The 15,045-nt window shown below is 39.8% G+C and overlaps 2 protein-coding genes across 2 annotated transcripts; both read right to left on the minus strand.

The window, feature by feature from the left end:
- Nucleotides 1-2,659: 2,659 nt before the first annotated feature.
- On the minus strand, nucleotides 2,660-6,607 carry si:ch211-244c8.4 (flocculation protein FLO11). Its single transcript, XM_044139908.1, has one exon. It carries the CDS (start codon nucleotides 6,429-6,431, stop codon nucleotides 3,513-3,515), a length of 2,919 nt encoding a protein of 972 aa, XP_043995843.1. The 5' UTR covers nucleotides 6,432-6,607; the 3' UTR covers nucleotides 2,660-3,512.
- Nucleotides 6,608-8,260: 1,653 nt separating this feature from the next.
- Nucleotides 8,261-13,420, minus strand: LOC122844459 (organic solute transporter subunit alpha-like). The gene is made up of 8 exons (XM_044139909.1): nucleotides 13,058-13,420; nucleotides 12,700-12,851; nucleotides 12,491-12,564; nucleotides 10,935-11,093; nucleotides 10,656-10,767; nucleotides 10,417-10,563; nucleotides 9,611-9,716; nucleotides 8,261-9,506 (listed from the first exon to the last, which is right to left on the minus strand). The coding sequence occupies exons 1-8, from the start codon at nucleotides 13,131-13,133 to the stop codon at nucleotides 9,346-9,348; spliced, it is 987 nt and encodes a 328-aa protein (XP_043995844.1). The 5' UTR covers nucleotides 13,134-13,420; the 3' UTR covers nucleotides 8,261-9,345.
- Between the last annotated feature and the right edge of the window lie 1,625 nt (nucleotides 13,421-15,045).

The raw sequence follows: 15,045 nt of genomic DNA on the forward strand, positions 1-15,045 counted from the left end.
ATGTATCAAGTTCTTCTTTAGAGACTTTGTCTCACTATCATTGATTCATTTACTATAATACACAGCTCAAACTGTTTTGAAAATAAAACCAAAATAAATTCAAAAGAAATATAACGTTTACGAAATCTAAAATAAATTACTTAAGAAATGACTTAAGTAATATACATAGTCATAATAATATATTAGTAATAAAATAAAAACTAATTGATATAGATATTATGTTTGTTCTGCAGCAATAAACCAATATCTTTTAAATTAAGGTATTCTGTAAAATACTAAATATTAAAACAAAGTTAAACGACAATTAAAAAGTTAATATAACTATTCCTTCATGTCATCACTGTAAGTAGACAATGTGCATGTGCTCATTAGGGCACTCATGTTTTGAACTCCTCCCTCCATAATTTGTGGCCTTTCAATTGGTTGACCTAGTGGGGTTGGCATGGAAACACAGACTGAAGCATGCTAAATTAAGTCCTAAAGAAGCATGTAGGACCCTCCAGAGGCAGAAATAGACACAAACTCATCCAGACCATAGAAAACCCGTATGCCCCCAGAGCATTTTTCAGTGCTTTAATTTGTGTAACATATTTAGGGCAAAGGGGTTGGCATTTAAAGATAGCAGGGATGCGGTTAGGCAAACTCACTCCTGGAAATATAGCAAGTGAAGCATAAAAGTTTTCAGGATCTGTGGTTATGCTGCATGGAAGGATGTCACATTATAACTTACAGGCATGAAGGCCACATTACGGCAGAATCATGTGAACTAATCCTGACAAAAGGCAGCATTCACTGAATGTCTGTTTTCCTGCAGGAGTCATACTCACACCAACAGTCTTTCTAGATAAAAGTCATGATATATTGTTCACCACAATGTTCCATACAGTAAGTCCTTATTACCAGTCCGAATTCCTGTGCAAAACACATGAATCATTGCACATCTGCAATCGGTTCGTTTTTAAAAACCCTGTAATCCTGAAACACAGGTGCTACTTAGAAGCTGCAGAGCGTGTTGCGACAGAGCCTGCAGGTAGAGCTGTTCTTCGTCTCGGGGAGATACAGGGTCTGATGTGGAGAACTCCTCGTGTTCTTCTCAGACCGATGTTCTTCTATTCTCAGCTCGCAGCCTCCGGCTTTATGAAGCAAATAGAGGTCTTTTTGTAAATATAGGAAACATTTAACCTTTGTTTTTTTTGTTTGTTTTTTTACATCAAAATGTTTTCTAATATCGCCCCATGACTAGATTCAGGTCCCGCATTTTAAAGGATAGTTCAGGCTGGTGAGATTATGTCAAAAGGTTCATATTTTACCTGAAGGAGATAACAAGTTTCATTTTGTACAAATCCAGATTAGATGGGCTGAGGCTGAAACTAACAGTGAAAAATAGGAGGAAACAAGAACAAGACATATTTCTATGGTGTAAATGTAACTCTGATCTCTAAAACCTTACAGTGGTTTCTGCTGACATAATTCTATTATCATTTAAGCTTAATATTTCAAGTAGATTGTTATTCATAAGCAAGTCAGTGAATATTTTCCCAGAAAATCGTGGGAGGAGACATTACACCACCTATGACTTTCCTCTGTGAATCGTGTCGTGAGAATGAAACAACTAAAGGATTTCCAACAAGTTGTTTGCTGTAATAGTAAAGCAGTCGACAAAGAATTTAAAAAAATATTCAGTTAAACTTTTATAATGTTTCAATATTCTTACACTAGTTTGTTTTGTTAGACAGTTACCTTAACCAGAATGTTTTACATGATAATTTAAAAAAACAAAAAACATGTTGTAAGCTTACTTCCCACCTCACTCCTCTCCAGCATGATTTACATTGCAAATAACCATCAGCGTTTATGTAAACTATCTCATGCGAGCACAAGGACGGTTTAGAAATGTACAAAGTTGAATTTGCATAAACTCATTTCTTTTTTGAGATTACTGCATGTGTATGAAATGTAGTACATTTATCTCGGCTTCTAGCAGTCCGTGTTACATTAAAAGCACTGTATTTGTGAACGTGCTCCTTTAGTGATTGAATGTAAAACTGGAGATAAATAACATGTAGTAAGCAAACAAGTGGTGAATCCCTCTCGTTTTCTGCCTTGCTACAATTGCATGCTCTTTCTGAGTTTGGCTTTACTTCCAGATCAGGCATCAGCGACAAATTAAATGCACCCTCTTACAAAATGACACTAAGAGTTATGTAATGTTTATAGGCTTTTAACAGAACCTCCTTTTTTAAATCCTGATCTACTCCTTTAGTGGGGGCAGCTTTGGGGATGGTCAGACCACTTACTCTTGCCTTTTTGGAAATTTCTGAATAATTACATTCTCCTTCCTAGCTGTAATGAAATTTAAATCTTATCTAAAGCAGAAGAGTTATTCAGCAAATCCATTTTCTTCCAAGAATAGCATTGACACACATTCCCAAGCCCTTTTGCTGATAATAAGGCATGCATGTTAAGTGCTTTTCCCTCGCAGCTGATTGGCTGCTCCGAGCTGACATTCACAGGCTCGCTATTCAGGTCAGTGAGCTTGGAGTGCGAACGATGTTGGAGCGATGCTCCTGTGGGGGTAATCCGAGTGAGTAACAGAGAGGCAGGAAAATGGGCTAATTCCTGTTCCGCTCTAAGGCTGCGCAAAGGACAGGATACAACAGATCACTCATATTGTTTTATTGATTAAATAAAAACAGAACAACACAGATGCTTCTCTACACAGAGATATTGTTCTCATCTGAGAATAACTGAGTTTAAAGCGGACATGTGCCAATGTATGAGCTGGAGATCTCATCTCACCACTCCCTCTGTCTCAAACGTCCACGTCGCCATTCATAATGGCCTCATAATGTCCGTTTCTCTGGAAAGAGCGATTTCCGCTCACGACCACAACATCAGTTCCCAGTAAGATCTTATAATGTTACAAATGAGCAAGCAGGGCTGTACAGTCCAATGTCTTGTGCAAAAATAATGGCACATGTTTTGCTACATCAATCTGTAAAGAGATGTGGAATGTGAGTTTCGTTGTTGCAATCATTTTATGCTGATCTAACGAAAAGTAATTAAAAAAAAAGAAAAAAAAAGTAGAAGGGGCTGGTAGCTGGAAGGAGAGTCAAAAACAATAAACGTACAGAAGGTTCCTACAAAAAGTGGGAGTAACAAAAGTTAAAAGCAGTGTAGAAAAGACTGAAGAAAATCTGAGTCTGTAGGAAAAGCACCTTTGAGAAGGCACCTGCCCTGTTTGTGTGTCTGTGACCCCCAGATGTCCTTTCCTCTGGCTGTTCCTCAGCCAGGTGTTCAGGTGTGACCATTGAGCGAGTGTCCGACCAGCTCAGCACCAAAGATCCAGATTGTTGCTCCAGCTCCCCATGGAGATGATTGTTTGTGCTTGACTGCTGTCTGACCCATTTCTTTGATTCTTCTTGGTGTGTTAAAGTAAAGAAAGAGTTACAGTATTGAAATGCGGGTTAAAAGTCATGATTTACATTATTAATCGTTTCCGTCCGGTGTATTTATTTATTCCTTCCACTTCCTATAGTGGCAGGTTTATTACCTGCCCTGCGGACGGGCACCTTGGACACAGGGATCTTTGTACGAGGGGGCTCTTTGGCCTGAGAGACCTGTGATGCAGTGTGAGACCCGCTGCCATGCTTCAGAGGGATTTTTGAGTCACGCGCTGAACTTGTAGGAACCTTTGCTTGTTGAGGCTCCTGATGCTCCTCCTGGAGCTGTTTTGAGATTAGTCCAATTGCCTCCGGTGAGCTGATTTTATCTTTTCCCCCTGCATTATGTGAGTTGAAATAGGGTTTCTCTTCTAGCACAGGAGAAGTGAGGTCCTTGCTTGGTTCGTCATGCTGGTTTTCCCGCACAGGCTGCCTGCTGACTTTTCCTCCACCAACCACAGGTATTTTGCTGAGACCCATTGCTTTTGACTGTGGTGTCTTCTTCTCTTTGGGGGGAAGCTCGTGGTGTTGTTCTTTTGTTTTTGACGGCACACCTTGGCTCCTCTGTCCCCCTGCTCCGTCCAGACTGTCTGTCGATGCCTGCAGAGAACCCCTAACCTTAGCAGAGGATGGCGTATCTATCTGACACAACACAGGGGGAGGAGGACAAGAAGCAAGTTTGAGCTCAGGAGTTTTAGGCTGGGAAACAGGGGCGGGTGTGGCTGTCGGTGGAGAAACAGGGAAAGATTGAGGATGGGGGGCGTTTACAGATAATACCACAGGGGTTTGAGATCCAGAAAATTTGGACGTGGCAGGTGCAGGAGGAGTTTTAGATACAAAAACTGGGATTTCATCAGAGGACGTAGCAACTTTAGACAAAGACTCCTGCATATTCACATGAGCAGACAGATCTTTAGATACAGAAACTGGGCTCGCAGCAGGAACTTTAACTAAAGAGTCCTGCGGTTTAGCTAGACCAGATGGATCCTTAGATACAGAAACTGGGACTTTAGGAGGAGCAGAGCAAACTTTAGGCTGAGAAGTTTCAATGTGAGTTGGAGCAGAAAGTTCTTTTGACACAGGAATTGATGTAACAGCAGGAGAAACTTTCATCTGATCCACAGCAGATGGAGTCAGTGATGATAATGAAGCAACATGAGTGGGAGCAGCTGCTGTTGCAGGCTGAGCTGGGAGCATCTTATCTAAAGAAACTGATGTTATGGAGGCTTTGGTTGTGGGAGGAATTTTGCCTAATGAAGCTGAAGATGGAGCTGGGACAGACGCAGAGCTGGGTTGGGTTTTAATTGTAGCGGTGAAGGTTGAATAAGGGCCAGGATCAGAAACTGTTTTATTAAGGTCCAGATGGTTAGGGGTCAGGGTGGACTTGGATGTCGAGCCAGAAGTTGTGGCTAATGTAGAGGCGGATGTGATCTTTGAGGAAAGGATTGGTGCAGAAGATGAGGATGTAGTTGCAATCGTACAGGTTGCCGATGATGAGAGGGAGACAATGGATGTTCCCACCACTGAAGTTTGAGAGGGTTTGAAAAAAGTGGACTTGTCCTCATTAAAACTACTACTGGAGGGAGGTTGGGTGACAGAGATGGGAGGACTGTGAGGTACTGGGACAGGTTTAGGTGATACAGACACACAATCAAGTTTACTTACAGATGCAGAATTTTGAGGAGCCCGCATAAACTCTGGAGCCTGTTTATCAGCTGTACTGGTCAAACTTGGACTGAATGAAGAAGCTTTGCCCACAGGGGCCGATGCATATGGAGGAGGTGCGGTTGTGGTAGAGATGGAGCTCATTGTGGACTGAATCGTCCCGGAAGCGGAAGATGTCACGGATGTTGAGGGAACAGTTGAGGATTTTGTTGAAGTGGGAGCAGGAGATTGTTTACCTTGCGCGCTGGCAGGAGTACAGTCAGAACTCAATTCGACCGAGTGAGAGCTCAAAGATGAAGAAGAGACGACTGCGGAGGAGGCTTTTACAGTAGCCGCACTGCTGACTGTTGAGGAGGTAGTAGGAGAGGAGGAGAGGGTAGATTTGAAGAAAGGAGATGTAGATGTTGGAGGGATGTCAGCACTGATGGCACTGCTAACTTTACCCCACTCTGCTTCCACATCAGCCATGATGTCTCCACCCCCTGAGATTGAGTCAAAGGTCAGGAGAGAGGAGATATCTGCCAGCAGTGAGCTCAGGCTGTTGTCACCAGGTAGCAGTGGAGGTTCGGGGGTAAGCAATGGGGACACGTGCTCGTATGTCGTACTCACGTTCTCGGCAGATGTCGCCTGGGTAGCCGAGGTCTTTGACGGGGTCATGGCTGAACTGTTTGGAGTTGCTGAGCTCTGGACAGGTCCTGTGCTCTCGGTTTCAGGGCTCTCCAGAGCACGAGGCTGGCATTTAGGTGTGAGTGTCATGTCCTCTTTTATGATTTCCACGCTGTTAGTGCGAGATGACTGGAGAAGTGGGCTCGGAGGGGCTTCCTCTTTGTCCTCCTTATCCTTCGACCGGAGCTTAACATTGCTGAAGAGGCCCTTCAGGCCACGACGTTGCCGAGCCACAGGCTGCGACACTGTGTGCACTCTTCGGTCCCCCACTCCTCTTTTCCCACCCCTCAGCAGCGAGAGGAAACCCAGGGACTTGGCCGAGCTGGCTGAAGAGATGGAGGTGCGAGCAGGGGCAGTAGCCAGAACGCCATCCTCACCGAGCGCCTCCTCCTCTGGTTGCTCCCCATCTTCTGGTTTCACGTCTTTTCCATTTTCCTTCTCTTGCTCCTGCTCTGAACCTTGAGCGGGAGCCTCATATAGTCCCTCTGAGGTTTTACTCCTGATAACAGGTGACTTGTTGTGTCCGTCTCCTTTGTTTCTGATGGAAAAAATGCTACCTGGTTTACGTTTTCCAAACAGTTTGAATCCTTTTCTGATTTTTCCAGACGGCTGCGATTCATTAGGCGGGGGGTCCGTGTTTTCTGTCTGTACATCCATCTTCTCTGTAAATCTTCCCCCACCTATTTCTGTATCCTTCTGTCACTTGGTGCAGTTATTATTCCAGAGCTTGTAGACTGAGCATTTATATCCAGCGCTTTATCTCCGTTTGTGGTCGTGCACTATCTGCTGCTCTCACTGCGTTTCTTTATCAGCCTCCTGTATCCCTCCCTCTGTGGTTCCCATCCAACCCTTTCTCCTCTGTTTCTCCCTCCAAAGCACCTCCCCTTTGCTTTGCTCTTTTCTTTTTTTTTGTCTGGCTGCTCTCCCTGGCTGCCATGGCAACTGAGGAGCTCAGCAGCTTTCGTCACCAATGCGGAGCCAGGGGCTGTCATCAGCTCCATCTGAACACAGCCTTCTCTTTTTCTCTGTCTGATGACTGTGTTTACATAAACAGCAAAGACAAATGCTCCATTAATAGATTCAGAATCGGACTTCTGAACAACCTGGCTATGTAAAAAAAAAAACCAAAAAAAAACAAACAAAAAAAACAACTCTCAGGCAAATAATTGCAAATTACCTAAGTGTCAATGAAAAAACTCCAAATAGTAGAAGTCTTACACTTATTTGCTTTTTTCACCTGCATCACACATAATTATACTCTGAAAAAAAGAAATATTAAATCAAATGTACATTTGTTAAATGCAAAAAATGTTTAATCTACAGAAAACCTGTGTTCATAATTATTTAAAATGGGGAAATAGTTTGCATTTGACCTACAGTAAGTTTCTTGTAAGTCCATTTACTGTACACGTTGCCTAAATAAAGGCATAACTCTGAACTAAATCCAGATTTGTATATAACTTTAAAATTATTAAAACAAATGGGCAAACAGAATAAAATAAAAGATTGATTCTCCTTTTAAAATGAATATTTACTGGAGGAAAAGAAATAAACTGGATCGTAACAAAAGGTTTTGAGGTCAAACTCATGCGACCTCTTGTGGTTGTATTGGGAACATCACGTGGCACAGATTTGCAAGTGAAGGGTCCCAAAATAAAGCTGCTGTCTCATCCACATGTTCTGCCGCGCCTTTATGAGCCCGTGTAAGTGGGTCAGCAATCCTTGAACAAATCTGTCTGCCGTTTCTTTGCATGATACTGTCTGTGCTTGAGAACAGAACGTACATATGTATATGTGTCAATTGAACTGAAATGTTAATCTATTTCAAAAAGTGAAACTCAAATCAATACATTCATCACAGTGAAATGTTTCAAGCATTTTTCCTCCGATTATTATGGCTTGCTGTTAATAAAAATCCAATATTTACTTGCTCAGAAAATTTGATTGCGTAAAACCAATTAAAAGAATATAGCCTTGTTATAATACCCAAAAGTCATGGCCTTCAATAAGGAAGACATTTTATTGATACTTGTCCAGTAATCAGTCCCTGACTCTGTCTTTATGGAACGAAAGCCACAAAAGGCTGATAAAGACGCTGGCAGGTTTCAGAGTATATCAAAGTTGTTAGGAGAAAGGAAAACGCATGTTAGAAATAGTTGTAGAAGCAATAATGATTATTGTAGCCTTGAGAGGAGTCCATGCAAGAATGTGTCCACATAAGCTGAGGATTGCGTTAAAACAGGATTTGAAGAGACACCACCCAAGACGTATCCAAGACCTGTTGCCTTAAAAATAGAGGCAAAATAACAGACAAATATTGAAATGTATCAGTCTGATTTGATTTTATAAGAGTTTTACATTTTTGGAACTAAATCAGCCTTTTAACAAAACTATTGTTTCATGATGCACCTGCAAATTGCAGGAAAGATGGGAGCTGTGGTGCGCCGCCTTCAAATGATGCAAAGCATTGAGGGAAACAAATGTGAGAAACTTTAAACTTTAATGAACAACTACAATAAAAAAACAAAAATTTAAGTTTTTCAGTGCTTTTCCCACTTTAATACAAAATTAGTCGCCATTTTAGATCACACCTCATAGTCACAATTTCTTACTGACGCATACAATCAGGCACATAACTGAATATAAATATGTTTTAGACAAGTAATCTTTATTCAAATGTAAACCCAAACGTTGTCAGTTTATGAACTTCAAAAAAAGACTCTGCTCCCTGAGGATTTGCTCAATGTCACTTAATAACTATCTGAGAGAAATTTACACAAGAAGGAATAAGGCAAACAAATCCAGTGGATCAATGTGATTGGCCAAAAATACTTTTCCCCTGAACTTTAATGGCTGTTTTTGACACGAGTGAGATGGCTTTTTGCCCAGGGCAGCATGTCCTGGGGGAGGTAACATTCGCCAGGAAGTCATAAACTGAGTTGCCCATGAAACAAGTTTTCTTTTGTGTAAGAACTTTGTGAAGATATATATAGATAATGACGCTGAGGTTGGTCAGTAACTTAATGTTACAGTCTGTTTTTTTTTCAATAATATAATCCAAATGTAATCATGTCTAGCTGAAAATCTGAAATATACTCAAATCCAACTGAGGCATCTAAAAAGTTCCATTTGTAAAGTTTGAGACTAAATACAAAACAAAATTTTTAGTTGGTCTAATAAATTACTGACTGAAAAGTTTTTTGGTTTTGTTTTTGTTTTGTTTGTTTTTTTTCAGAAAAGTGGCCACTGGAGTAGTGGGTTTGTGTTTGGTTGTTTACTTATACTCAGAAGTAACCATTCCCCTTTTAGCGCAGTCGTCAGGACTTTGTCTTGGGTCCATATATTGCAATTATTTAGAAAGAAAATTTCATCACCTAAATACAAAAAATAATAAACTAGAAACAATTCACTTTGAAAAGTGTCCTGTAAATTGTTTTTAAAATTACTCAAAATTGTACCTTGATAAATAATAAGCACCCTGTCTTTAAACATCATAAGCCAAAACATGTAAATATCAAATTTTCTAACCCATATACATGTCAGCGACAGGTGCTGATATTCCGTCTTCCTCTTAAACATCATGCTCCTCCAGAGCCGCCTTCAGGGCCGCCTTGCTGTTCTGCTCATTGTCCTGCTCCTCAGAGGGAAGTGGGTTATACATTCTGCGGTACAAAGACCGGGTGACGAGGCTGATGATGAACATCTCCATAATCATTATCTGCTGACTCAACACTGCAGAGACCACACAGAAAGGTCACACAAAGAGAAAAAGATGTGACACAAGTTGCAATATTTCAGCTGAAGTCGCTGAAAAACATTTAGATTTTGTCTCTTACTGGATCCACGAGCCTGAGAGGAGAGAGGAGGGGCGCAGGCGATGGATCCGTTTAAGGCCAGGATGTTGATGATGGACGTCTGGAGCTGACTCAAGATAAGGATGAGCTGAAAAGGGCATAAATAATTCATCAGATATCCATGGAGTCACAATGTTTACAGTGTTGTAGCTCTTAAAATTGATACAAAACTATTTGTACTTCTATCTTCCACCTGTGGCTAAATTACAATGTTGCAATCAGTGAGGAAGAATGGCAAAAAATTATATTGTGGTCTACATATGAGTGTGCTGTGGTGGCACAGGGGTTAAGCACAACCCACACATGGAGGCCTTAGTCCTCAACGCGGCTGTCGCAAGTTCGATTCCTGGCCTGGCAACCTTTGCCGCATGTCTTTCCCTTCTCTGTCAATTAACTATCAAATAAAAGCCACTAGAGCCAATAAAATCTTTTTTTTTTAAATATGCTACTAACGTTGCAGTGGCAGTGTAATGCTGTGGACATGGTTTCCTTACAACTACATGGGAGCTAATCCTGGTTGGAAGATGGATGAAGCTAAAGACAGAGTAATGCTTTAAGTACAAGATATTTTGCAAATCCCAATAAGCTTGTAGCTCTAGTAGTAGGAAATACATTTATAAAGCATACACTTGATATTAACTTCATTTTTTTAAATTATCTTACAGAAACATGTCAGCATTGGAAACATTTCATTCTCTAGCAAAAACAAGAAAACTAAACATTTTAAAAACAATGTTTTCCACTTTATTACAAAATATGCATTCCATAAGTCTGAATAAGTGACTCACTTGGTACATGGCATACTTGGGAATAATTTTCAGACTGCGCAGAAGGATGTTGGTGTTCATGAAGATGATACCGACAGGCCAAAGGGAGATGATGGTGAGAACACCAATGAACGGGTTGATCCAAATGGTTGCTCCAGTGATCTCTAGCTAAAAAAATGAAAGAACATCCTTGAGTGTTCACTTCCTTTTTTACTTCTCTGTCTTTTTATTTTGTGAAGAGAATCAATTCAAACTCTTACATCAGCTAGGTCGAAGGTGCCGTTCGTCCAGAGAACAACAGAAAGGATAGAGAGAACTGTTTTTAGGATTGCGTACTGTATGGCTCCCAGCTTCAGCAGGAATAACATCCGCCTAAACAAATGCAATGCAAAGAAAAACCAAGATTATTGTTTACAGTAACAACATATTGCCAAATGCAGAAAGAACGGTTACTCTGAAAGAAACAAATGAGTAGAAAAAATACTTAAATTAACAAAGGTTGGACATAAAATAAGTAACAATGAAAAAAGTAAGAGTACCGTGACATTGGTACTCGAGGACAGCAGGCGCAGCAGCAACAGCAGGGTCCTGTGTTGATCCTGAAGGGTTTCCCAGAAAATCTTTGTAGAAAATCACTGGTGCCTCCAAGTTCCTCAACCAGCAGAACCAGAACCTTGTACACCACAACTGCAAAATAGCTACAAAAAGAGTCCATTTAGCAACTAATGCATAACTGAAGTCAGAATTGACTCGCTTTCTGCATCCAACCAGCACATGAGGTCAAAGTGAAAACAGAAAATAAACATTTAACTAACTAATTAATCAAATACGTCTTTTTCTGAACAGAGATAAAATGTACAAAATCGTGACTAGTTTTGCCTCTTTTAGTACATGTTAATTCACCTGCAGCTTTTGTGAAGTACTTCATCTTTGTTGTTACATATTTTTCTTAGTGCTTAATGCAAGCGGATCAAGTATGGAAATACAGACGTATGGATACAGCCAAAGTTAAAAGTTGCATTTAGAAAAATGATTGCATCTCTTCTGGTCATGCAAAAATTAGCATACTCATAAACCATCAAACCACAATAAATCTCTTGAAAAATAATAATCTTCCACTACACAGCAGTATCTGTCAACAAATCCTCTGCCTTATTTAAATTTAAAGACTTGTGCACTAAAAAGTGGTTGAAATCTTGAGAGACAAAATCTGTTAAGCACAAACATTGGTCAGTTTATGAAAAAAAAAAAAAACATTATTGTGCTCTGTTAATCATATCCACTGGCTTTGACTCAAACTGAATCATCTGTTTTTTGTAGAAGAAGCAAGAGAAACTTTCTGTTCGCCATGCAGATTGAGCTTTGACCTTTGAGTGTAATGATTCATCAAACAGTTAAAATTACACTATGAACTCCAGGTGAGGTTTTGTGACTTTTATATTTATTACTCTGCGGCCATTCACCCCAGGCAGTCTTCTAGCAACAAACACAGAGGCCAACCTTGGTATGCAACAGGAATGCAGATTGTATATGTTGCTGAAACTGCTCTCCTTCAACTGTTGTGTAAAGGATTAAAGTAAAGCTTACGTAGAAGGAGTACTCTGGCTTCCTCCCATAGTCCAAATACATGACTGTCAGGTTAATTGGTCTCTCTAAATTCTCCCCAGGTGTGAGTGTGTGTGTGTGAATGGTTGTCTGTCCTGTCTGTCCTGTCTGTCTCTGTGCTGCCCTGTGACAGACTGGCGACTTGTCCAGGGTGACCCCGCCTCTCGCCCGTATCATTAGCTGGAGATAGACACCAGCAACCCTCCCGACCCCACTAGTGAGAAGGGTGTTAGAAAATGGATGGATAGTGCTAAAAAGTGAGATTCTTATGGGTCCTATGTGTTGAGAAATGTAAACATATAGTTTTTTTAAAAAAATCCATTTGAGGCCCATCAGAGACTAACTGCCTTTCTTGATATGAGTTGTATATAACCACCCAAGAGAGCCCTATACAAGAGTCCAAGTTTGAACAAAGCCCCACTTGGCCTGAACAGTCTCATATGGGACCTTCATGACTTTGCTGGGTCGAAGGAATGGAAAGAAAACCCACCAGTTTGACACCATGTCTGTGATCATAACGGCGCGGGGAACCCACATCCCACAGCAGGCCATGGTGGCGATGACCTGAGACGCAAAAATATAGAAACACACACAAATATATCACACACGATCCGCATTACTTTAATGTGCTGCTTTTGTGATCTGTTCTTTATGATTCATCCAGTATTCAGTTATTGTATGCGTGTCCTTAATGCTTACTGGTGCAGCACCACTTATCCAGATAATGCTTGTCTTCTTGGGATAGGACACCTTTTTGTAAATGTACACACACTGCTCCAGGTACAGCAGCAGGGTAATGAAGGACATGAAGGAGAGCATGGAGTAGAGGCAAATCCCAAACACATCTAGCTCTGGTGTGGAAAAATAGAGAAACAAGGGATGCGGAAGGAGATTGGATTATTTATCAGTAGACAGTAAATGGCCAAGATAAGTCAGTACTTTCAGAGTCAGAGACTAATAAAGGCCAACGTTCAGTTAAGAGTTCATCTCATTAGCTCAAACTGATTGATAAGAAAACATAATCAGCGTTCAGGATGTTGTAATGTGGATCACTTACGCACGAGCATGTCCAGAGCCAGTGGAGGTTCCTGTAGACACGCCGGATCAACGGTGGTTTCCGCGGCTTCATCCATGGTGGCCAGATGCTCTTCCTAAAAACTTCTATTAATTGACTGAGGCTTGGAATAGAACCAGTGGTAAAAATAAAAAGTAAAAAACGTAAGAGGCAATCCGCTGCTCCTTTCACATTGCAAGTAGATTCTGGTTACTGAAGCAACCTTGCCTTTTACACTCCAAGCATGAGCGATGAAATGAAGCAGGATGACCTACAGGTCACAGGTTAGCGTTAAAACGCCGGTAACTGTTGCTTATTCATTCACAGCCTTGAGTCATAGTAATTAGGGAAACATCAAAGACAGGAGTTTAGTGAAAAGGGAGAGACAGAGCATTAAAAAGGAGGGCTGGACTTTGAGAGGGCGTGTTGATTCCTCAGCTGAAAATATAAAACGAGTATAAAGACATGAAAGCAATTTTCTCCAGCAATTTACAAATCACGCTTATGACACCACAATAATTTGGAGTCAAATTTTGTCCACAGTTTTCAAAACAAATTTTGTTTAAATTTAGCAGCATTCTTAACTGTTCCAGTAAATATGAGTGATGAGATTGCAAAAGTGTTTAGAGAAAAAGAAAAAAAATAACATTTTTAGCCTTTTACACTTTTCCCTTTTACATTTGTATGCACAGCAATAATGAGAGCTGATTACTATAAATTCTTGGATAATGTGTAAACTGCTACTCTACTTCCTATTTGCAGCTGTTGTAAAAAGAAGAGTATAGAGTGACACTGGGGTCATTCACCTTATCTGGTGAAGTTTGTCCTGTTAATAACTCTCCATGTACCTTTTTTCCGGAGAAGAGGTCAGTTTAACACACATCTTGCCTGCGAGAATTGTGAATGCTTATATATTTCAAATAAGCTATTTATTAAAATTTTACTTAAAGCTAAGTTCCAGATTAAAGAACAATCACGTTTTGTGTGAACCTGTGAGAAAGTGGGACGTACCACTTTGGACAAATCACAATCAATAGAAAACTTGCTGATACCAAAACTATTACAATAGTCCAATGTGGATGCAAGAAAGAAAGAAATAATTATGTCAAAGTCCTGGAAAAAGACACGATGACCTGACATTAAAAAAAACAACAATTTTCTCTTAGATTTCTTTTAATGGTGTGTAAAGCAATGACTAAGATAGTTAAAGTAAAGGTAAACGTTAAAACAACTTTGAGACTAGTGAACATTAACTAAAGTACATCAAATTAAATATTTTTAAAAACAAATCTTGTCATAAATTGCAGATAATTCACCTTTTGTCTCACTAGTAGATTTATAGACAATTGCATAAAATCTTTTGGTCAGTACAGCACTTTTCAACAAAGAAATAAGCAAGGGAAAAAAAACAGTTTGTTTTTTATACATATATATATATACATACATATATACACAATAATAAAATTAAAATACCGGTAAATAAAAAATGGCAAAGAATCTTCAACCCCACCAAAAATTTGGTAAAAGAAAAATACCAGTAGAACCTAAATGGGTATATGTAAGTCCATAAATAAATTGGCCTGATGATAAAAATATATTACTTTTGACGAAAACTAAATCTCGACGCTCTCCGCCATCTTCAGGGCTCCACCTAATCAAACATCCCATAATTGAACATCAACCATCAGATGAAGTGGGTTTGGTTGCAAGTTTTAAGAAGTAAACTTTCTAAAAAGAAAAAGTTATTTTTATTTTAAGTCTCAAATTGTTCCAAAATCAATACCTTAACTGAAAATAAAAATGAAGTAAAATGTTACCAAGGTGGTGAAATAAAAAAAATCATCTATCATAGTTCTCATGCAAAGTCAAATCGAAAAACAATTGAATAGACCAATAATAAAAAATAAAAAATAAAAATGTTTTATCAATTAGGCAATTCTTGTTAATCTTGGATCATAGATGTAATGAAACGCACACACACAAAAAAAGTT

The sequence above is a fragment of the Gambusia affinis genome, linkage group LG15 (assembly GCF_019740435.1).
Source record: "Gambusia affinis linkage group LG15, SWU_Gaff_1.0, whole genome shotgun sequence".
Lineage (NCBI taxonomy): Eukaryota > Metazoa > Chordata > Actinopteri > Cyprinodontiformes > Poeciliidae > Gambusia > Gambusia affinis.

Coding starts and splice junctions, on each gene's coding strand:
- si:ch211-244c8.4 (XM_044139908.1), bottom strand. CDS start 6,431: ATGGATGTACAGACAGAAAACACGGACCCCCCGCCTAATGAATCGCAG.
- LOC122844459 (XM_044139909.1), bottom strand. CDS start 13,133: ATGGATGAAGCCGCGGAAACCACCGTTGATCCGGCGTGTCTACAGGAA. Junction 12,852..13,057: donor GGCTCTGGACATGCTCGTGC/GTAAGTGATCCA, acceptor TTTCCACACCAG/AGCTAGATGTGTTTGGGATT. Junction 11,094..12,490: donor ACAGACATGGTGTCAAACTG/GTGGGTTTTCTT, acceptor CTCTTTTTGTAG/CTATTTTGCAGTTGTGGTGT.